The sequence below is a fragment of the Nicotiana tomentosiformis genome, chromosome 9, assembly GCF_000390325.3.
Source record: "Nicotiana tomentosiformis chromosome 9, ASM39032v3, whole genome shotgun sequence".
Lineage (NCBI taxonomy): Eukaryota > Viridiplantae > Streptophyta > Magnoliopsida > Solanales > Solanaceae > Nicotiana > Nicotiana tomentosiformis.
Genome location: NC_090820.1, coordinates 93905433 through 93914116, shown reverse-complemented (window position 1 = coordinate 93914116; position 8684 = coordinate 93905433). Strand labels below are relative to the sequence as shown.

The 8684-nt window shown below is 31.4% G+C and overlaps 1 protein-coding gene across 1 annotated transcript; it reads right to left on the bottom strand.

Annotated features, from left to right (window-relative positions):
- Nucleotides 1-782: 782 nt before the first annotated feature.
- LOC104086392 (ubiquitin-conjugating enzyme E2 5B-like) lies at nt 783-5108 on the bottom strand. The gene is made up of 4 exons (XM_009590634.4): nt 4938-5108; nt 4157-4284; nt 3956-4060; nt 783-1086 (listed from the first exon to the last, which is right to left on the bottom strand). The coding sequence occupies exons 1-4, from the start codon at nt 5005-5007 to the stop codon at nt 943-945; spliced, it is 447 nt and encodes a 148-aa protein (XP_009588929.1). The 5' UTR covers nt 5008-5108; the 3' UTR covers nt 783-942.
- Between the last annotated feature and the right edge of the window lie 3576 nt (nt 5109-8684).

The window sequence follows — 8684 nt, the reverse complement described above, 5'->3', positions numbered from 1 at the left end:
TCTCCCCGGTCAACAGAATTCTTATCCCGGACTTTATTTTCGCAGACCAATAATAAAAGAGTCAAATCTTCCTTTGAATAAGGATTCAAATAAAAGGTGACTTGGAACACCTAAAAATCAAATTCCAAATGGCGACTCTGAATAATAAAATAATCCCTAATTTAAAAATATCACTTCAAATGGAAAAACTCTTTTAACCCACAACAATCCATAACACATTCTTGTGTGTGTGTGTGTGTGTTTGGGGGTGGGGGGTGGGGGTGGGGTAAAAGGGGTGTGACACTAGTTGTCCTCTACTTAATTAGGTTTAATGTTTGGGAAGCTAATCAAATCAATATTAGTCGTTCAATCTTTTTGAAAATCTTTTTCGCATGGTGAATATATTAACTAAAATATTTAAATCAAAATGCATATATGAGGTTCGTGTATAATTACAATCCAAGATGACTTGTTAAATTAGTAGTATGAATTTACTGAAAATAGGACATAGTACTATACCAGTAGTTTCTTTGTTCCCATTTAGTTGTCATGTCCACAAAAAAATGATTATTCAAGTAGGTTTACCATATTGAGCTTTTAATTAATAGTCTTTTGGCCATTTAGCTTCTTGAAATCTAAAAATACTTCCTTAAAATCAATTTTATTGGAGATTTATCTCAAATCATTCCAAACAATTTTTATTCAAGTCAAAGAAGTATGCCAAAAAAGGAGTTACCTAATCAAAGAAATTCCATCCATAACATCTCCTATTGTTTAGTAAGAAAGATAAAAAAAAGCCCATATATTAAAACCAATTTTCCATAGTTAAATATATCAAGTGTGACAAATTCTCGTTTCACAAGTATTATAGTTTTGTGCATTTATTACATGCCTGCGGAGGAGGAAATCATTAATCTTTTGTTACAAAATATAGCACACGAGCTTTTCTTGAGATAAAACAACTCAATTCATAGCAAACTTTTGGGTCCAATTACGAGCCATTGATTCATACTTCTTCCTATCAGATTTGTACATATGAGCAATTTCTGGAACCAGTGGATCATCTGGATTTGGATCTGTTAATAGTGAACATATGGAAAGTAAAACCTGCACGTAGAAAGAGGTTAATTCATCAATGTATACTCTATGTATATCGACTAGAAAACCTGCACGTGGCTATTTGTACACAAAATTCATACTTATTACGATATGCAAGTCTAATACTCGTATATGTGAAAAAGGAGTTAGTGTTTGAGAAGAAAAAAGAAGGCAAGTTGTTACGTATTCATACGTATAAAATACAAAAAGAAAAGAGTGTTTTTAGAGAACCTGTGTTTTTAGTACACTAGAAATAAAATTAGAAGAATTAACCTAAATAAGAGGCTATCTAACTGCTTAAACTAAATATGTATAATATATGTATAATTCACGTAATATTATGTGTATAACCTTGTATAGGTAGTGTATAATCTATATATATTGACTATACTAATTAGGAAAAGCAAACAGTGAATCTGACTGGCTATTTATGTAAAGACCTCGTAAGATTATAGGAGGGAAATTTTGGCCTTGGGCCTAAAGAGTATCCCAAAACGAAATATTTTATTTTTATAATCTTTTCATTTAAACATTTTTATTAGTTTAAATAGTATTGAATTTTAATCTAATTAGGGAGATTTTCACGGTTCGATTTGGTCAGTTTTTTTATTAAAACCAAAACTAAACCAATTTAATCGGTTTTTAAAATTTTAAAACCAAAACCAAACCAAATTAAATACAAACCATCGGTTTGGTTGTTGTTGGTTTGGTTCGGGTTTTCGGTTCTTAATAAGCTAATGATAAGTCGATAATAGTAAAACGACACTATACAACAATATTAAATACTACTAGAGCATAAATTCAAATACATACATTGATAGTTCTTTTAACTATTTACATTTAAAACTGTAACATATAATATAAAGCAGAGTATTAAAATTGTAGCAATAATATAAGATAGAAAACTGTACCGGGTGAACTAAGTTGCAGTACATGATAGAATCAAAAGAACAAGCCAAAATAAAGGTTCCAAAGTACAAACAACTTTGTCCATTTAAAAGTAAAAATTATGTATTTAAACTAAAAAAAGAACGATAGAATCCACACTATCATATTCAATTTTAGTAGCTTTTTTTGACTTTTGTGATAGATTTTTTTTGTAACTCTTCTGTTAGGCAAAAGTAGATATTAGAGAATTTGAGTCTCTTAAGGAAAAGAAATTGGCCTATTCCTATTACTTTGGGCTTGGGCAATATTTTAAGATATAAGTAGTATAAACCAAAATCTATATATAATAATTAAAATACAGAAAATATTTAAAATTATTTACAAAAAGATATGATACTTTATATAAATAGTTATTAAATTTTATATATAATTTATCGGTTTGGTTCGGTTTATTTTTCGGTTTTTTATAATAGAATTAAAACCAAACCAAATATTATCGGTTTTTAAAATTTAAAACCAAAACCAATCCAAATCAAAAAAAATATCGGTTTACTTAATCGGTTTAGTTCGATTTTCGATTTGGATTGGTTTTTTGTCAAACCATGAACAACCCTAAATCTAATGATTGTCATATATAAATTGTCAAGTCTGTTTTTGACAAACATGTGTTGACAGACATCTAAAACATTATAAATACTTATTTATACCTCCAAAATAATATATATAATCATTATTTTCCTTATCTTCGAAATAATTACTTTGTGTTCGTGTAAAATTGTTAGTTTTTGCTACAATTAAATTTGGCTGGCTTTGTAAATTCTGAAGAAGTTCTGCCATACGCTCAGAACCCTCATATTGAGGGCATAAGTTCCATAATTACACTAACAAAACCTCAATTTTCTGTTCTCACAAATTTATTTTCTAACTTACGTTTCTTGAGCCGAGGATCTATCTGAAACAATCTCTCTAACCTTTACAAAGTAGGGATAAAATCTGCGTATACACTATCCCAAAGGCGACTCAATACTACAGGGGGCCTAAAGCCAAAATTTAAAAAGAGACCTTAAAATTATTTAATAAAATTATATATATATATATATAAACACACTCAGCCAAACGGCCCTCTCTCTAACATAGCCCTCCCTCTCTCTAAGAATCCTCTTGTAAATCTCTCCCTGTAATATTTTATTTTGAAAATAAAAAATCAAAAAGGTCACTTGGCCACAATCCGGCGGTCTCAGGTATTTCATCTGTTCTTATAGTTAATATACTATAGATATTCATTTAGCCTAAATGATAGGCTAAATACTTAAGTGTTAAACTTAGTCATACTAGTCTACATTGTTGGCATGTTTTGTTGTTAAAAGTTTACTATATCACCCCGATGGTACTCTAGGTTAAGAACTATATAGTCCAGACAGTTATTAATTTTGACAGTAAACCCTGGTTATGGAGACATAACCGGTGGTCCATATATATATATATATATATATATATATATATATATATATATATATATATAATGTTAAGTTTCTTAAAGTGCAAGGTAATTAATAAATTTTGATAATAAATTATTGGTTAAGATTGACAACAAATGATTTAAAAACTCCATTTATCATTAATAATAAATACATAGTTATTTATATTATATATATAATTTGAGTAAATTTGAGGCTTTAATTTTTTGGGGGCTTAAAGCCAATGCTTTAGTGGCTTTAGGGTTAAGCCGCCCCTGCACTACCCTCAGACCCTATTTACGGGACCACATTGGATATGTTATTGTTGTTGTGTCAAAATCCCCGGACATGCTAAACTTGTAAAAAAAAACTAGTTACTAGTATATTGGAAAAAAAAAACTTTTTGTCTTTTAGGTTGTCGAAGAAATAATTAATTTTGCACCATGTCAGAAAATTCGTGAATCAGTAGATTATTAGTAGTAATTACTAAATAGGGAGAGGAAAGTAAGAGGCATAAAAAGAGTAATAAGAACCTTGGATATAGTGAGGGCAGGACTCCATTGATCCTTGAGAATGTCCAAGCAAATATTTCCATTATTATTTATATTTGGATGGAAAACTTTGGTCTTGAAAGCCACCTGCCAATATGAATATTATTTATAATAATTAACAAATAATAATACATATTAAAATTCACTGATAGTATCAGTTTAAATAACTTTTAAAAAAAATACCTTGGGAGGTTTGAAAGGGTAATCAGGAGGAAAATGGATGGCCACTTGGAAAACACCACCTGCATAAGGGCTGTCATTTGGACCAATAATGGTTGCTTGCCAATGGAACATATCCTGTGCCACAGGACCTGAAAATAAACAACTATTACTACTAAAAAAAATAATTAGCGATGGACAAATTCTGCAGTTAGATAAAATAATTTGTCACTAATTTTATTTAGCAATAGATTAGCAAAAGATTATCAAAAAATTATATTAGCTACGAGCAATTTAGTGACAAATTAGTGACGAAGTTGTAACTAATTTCAAGATTTTTTTAGTATTTAGAATTGGTGTTTTTGACAAGATTAAAAGACTCATAACAAATGTGGATCTAAAATAAACGTATTAACGTGATTAAGATTTAAACCCGATTAATTGGTATCATTTATATATAGATTTTTTTCTTCCACTGCCATACTTTTCGTTAGGTTTACATGAATATCAAGAAATTATAGGTCTTTGAAGATAATTTTCTTACATTTAATTTTACGTCTCTCGTCCCCTTTTGACACATTCACTTATAATATGGTTTAACACCTAGTTAGACCAGATGTGTTACTTGCACCTGCTGCTTAACGAGATCATTTTTGACCTTGGGGCATGGGGGAGGGCCTTCCTAACACATATGTCCCTGAAATACGGGATTGGTTGATCGGAAAGCTTAGGCAGTAGTAGAATATTTCATACAAATCTTTCCGATCCGCTAGCTGGTAAATAAGAGGAAACAATAAGTCTTTACCTGCACTGCATGAAGTAGGAGGGTCTCTTTGCAACTCCCTTAGTTCCTTGTGAATTCTCCTAGATGCCATTAATCCTACTCAATTCTTGGATGGAATTAAAAAGGGAAAAAATTCCCAATAATAAGAATTTACAACTTATGAATAGAAAGAGCTCAACTTGTTAAAAATTTTCAGTATTGCAAATATATATATAGGGGTCTAGGAGAAGAGAATCATTTCTTTATCAGTAATTATTCAGTGGTCACTCATTGGTATTAGATTCTATGGGAGAAAGCATTTGTAAAAGAAACATGCACTTCAAAAATGGACGATAGATGATCTTTCAAACTTGTGAAGAACACACAAACAAAGATTATATTCTACTGCTTAGCTTTTCTCAACTTCCCAAAATAAAGATTTTCAATTTGAAAAGAATAAACTATGCAACAATTTCCGGTTCTTTCATTCTGTTTGATCGAATTTCATCTTATTTGTATAGATTCTTAATGTATATGTTCATGGTATTTTCCCGAGTGAGGCGGACCCAAGATCTGAAGGTGGCGGCGCACATGAGAGAACTACTCAACCAGTGTCTTATTTAACTTTTGAGCTTAAGGATTCCGCATAAAATATATAATATTTTCAACATAGATACACATATATATCTAAAATTTTAGTCGAAGTTAATAGAGTCTAATGACCCCTCTACTTTGAACATAGGTCAGCCTCTGCTACGAGTGGCTATTAGAATGATATTCCCATCGTAATATTCATGAATTAGTCTTTTGGTTGGATACTTAAATCTTGTTTTATGAATGATTTAGACCAAATTTAAACTACACATTAGTAATAAACAATTATAATGCAAAGAATATTTATGCGGTGAATGATGAGTATGTATTTTAGAACATTTTTGGCTTTACTTACTCCACATGTTGCAAAAACACATATTCTTATTCCATATTTTAATCCTTTTGTCACACCCCTTTTTACCCCCAAAAAAATATATATTATTATATGGGTTAAAGAGTTTTTTCAACTTAAAGTGAAGAATTTGAGTAAGGATTATTTTATTTACAGAGTCGCCACTTGGAATTGATTTTTGGGTGTTTTAAGTCACCTTTTATTTGAATCCCTAGTCAAAGGAAAGATGACTCTATTTATTATTGGTCTGCGAAAATAAAGTCCGGGTAAGAAATTTTGTTGACTGGGGAGAAGGTATAAGGCATTCCCCGAGTCCCATGGTTCTAGCACGGTCGCTTTATTGACTACAACTTGGCTTGAATTAATTTTGGATAAACTGTGATTGATTAATTTTCATATTTTATCTATCTGCTTTTAATCATTAAAATATGAGATTATCCTTGAAACGAATCACGTGTGTGAATCCGTTTTATTTATTGTGCCAAAATCATATCACGCGTATGTGTAACAATTAATAACATTTTATTATACTAAGATTATTTTGCCCAAAGTTGTGCGAACGCGTACTTCAATTTTAATTTTGAAAATTATAACTATGTTACACGAATGTGTACATAATCATGATAATTTATTTATTAATATGCGCCTAAAGCATACTAGCGATTATTAAGAATTTTTTTTTCTAAACTAATTTTGAGATTATTGCAAGGTCATTGATTATGGATAAATAATTATTGTGGAAGACGTTATGTACTCTAGTTATTAAGCTAATGGACCAGTGAATATTTCAAAGGAAATTAAAGCTCAAATGCACCTTTTTAAAGAAATCTACTGGGTCCAATTAGTCCTAACCGCTCATACACTCTAATTATTATCATGACAAATGTTAGCTCAATACCAACCCTTTAACAACATATCCAACAATTCCAATAGCCCAATGATCTTGTCTAACAACCCACTTGCCGGCTATAAAATCTTCATTATTCAGTCTTTCTAAGAAGATTAAATCTTACTACAATTTATAAAAAATGTTATCTAAGTAATTTATCAATCAATTGCCTTGAATCAGAAAAAAAAAAAAACTAAAGTATGAAAAATTACATAAATAATATAATAACTCGTGGCATGGAAACACATATCATTCGCATAGAAGAACTAAACAAGAGCTTAAAATATTTATTTAGACAGAAAATGAAGGATGTAGCGAACCTTTGGTGGAGTAAAACTTTCTTCATTGTATTAATAAAAAATTTCAAGCATTGAATTACAGAGAGAACTCACCAACCAATCTTGAAGGCAGAAAACTACGAACAAATACCTCTGACCGGAAACCTCGATGACGACCTCAACAACAACCTCCTATTGGTGGTGTTTGGGGTAAGTTTCAGCTGCTATTTTGTGGATTTCGCGATTGTTTTTAGGAAGTTTGGCGGTCGTTTTGTAGCTGGTTTTTCAGCTGATTTTCTCTACTCTTTTTGGCTGTTTTAACAGCTGATTTTGCTATAATTTTTGGGGTGGGTTTTAGGTGCTGATTTTGGAGAAGCTAAGGCCGCTCATCTTTTTTTTTTTTGAGAAGGAACTATCCTGTTTTCTTTTTTTCCGCTGCTTTAAGAAGAAGAAAAAAGGGTTGCTAAGTTTTTTTTTAATGAGAAGTAGTGCTCTTTTTATTCTCTCTTTCTTCCTCTTTTTACTTCCATTTTTTCGTATTGTCCCCCTCTTTCCTCTTCCCCTTTTTGACTTTCCTCCTTCATTTTTTGACTTTTTGTTGTATGTGTTTGGGATGGAGATGAAACTCCTTTTTTTTTGTGAGTGTCCGTGTGTGTTGGTGGAGGGATTATGTGAGGAAAGTGCATGGGAAAAGTGAAAGTGTGAGTGAAAAAAGTGGAAAATGAGGTATTGGTGAGATGAGTAGAAAAGAAATTCACGCATAGTAAAAAATTAGGTACTCACAACATGCCCCTCTTTGCTTAGAAACATGAGGAGTTTTCAAGCAAAAACAAGGTGAGCCATGTGACTAAATTTTTGACCAAATTATTATTTAAAAAGGAAAAATAAATAAAAGAAAAGGGTGTAACCAAGTCCTGGTTTTGGACAGCCTACATATCCCTGGTTATAAGGGAATTAAGCTATGTGTAGTTCAAGGAGGAAGAATGGAATGGTGGAATGATAAGTAGGAGAGTCGAGTGAGGTTTTGTCGAGGCTCTGGTCCGCGATCTTGTTATTACATCAAGATCAAAAGAAACTAAACAAGCCTATCAGCTATCAGTTACAAGATTCCTATCTATAAGTCTTCTAAAATTTGATCTTGAGTCTTGACTGGTTCTTCACGCAGACTCTGATCTGAACCTTGATGCTATCTAGCTGGATGTGGTAGTTCATTCTTCTACGGCTTCTTCTGATCAAAACGGGAAATGTAAAGCTCGTAACTTTAGTCATGTCTTGAATAGTCCATATCCTTTTCAGCTGCTTCTGCATTTGGATTCACTTCTTTTTCTTTTCTTTTCTTTATTCTGGATTGAGAATTCTTCTTTCGTCATCTTGAACCCTGTGACTCGAGGTAAAACCTGCTCAAACAAACGAACAAAATTTTTCTACCCTAGTTTTCACTAGAAAAATTTTGTGAGTTATTGTAATAAAATTCTAAACTACTTCATTATTAAATACACTAAAGTGTCGTGAATGGTGTACCCTGTGAAAACATGATAATGGTGGTTGTTTTGGAATGGTGTACCCTTCTTGTCAAAATGATGTCTCAACTAAGGATTGGTGTACCTTATATTGGGAAAATCCGACTAGGGAATGGTGTACCCTATATTAACAAAGATATTAGGGAGTGGTGTATC

Excerpts from the sequence above, each read along its gene's own strand:
- LOC104086392 (XM_009590634.4), bottom strand. The coding sequence starts at position 5,007 with ATGGCATCTAGGAGAATTCACAAGGAACTAAGGGAGTTGCAAAGAGAC. Across the intron at positions 4,061-4,156 it reads ACCCTTTCAAACCTCCCAAG|GTGGCTTTCAAGACCAAAGT; the intron begins GTATTTTTTTTA and ends TCATATTGGCAG. Across the intron at positions 1,087-3,955 it reads CTGCCCTCACTATATCCAAG|GTTTTACTTTCCATATGTTC; the intron begins GTTCTTATTACT and ends TTCTACGTGCAG.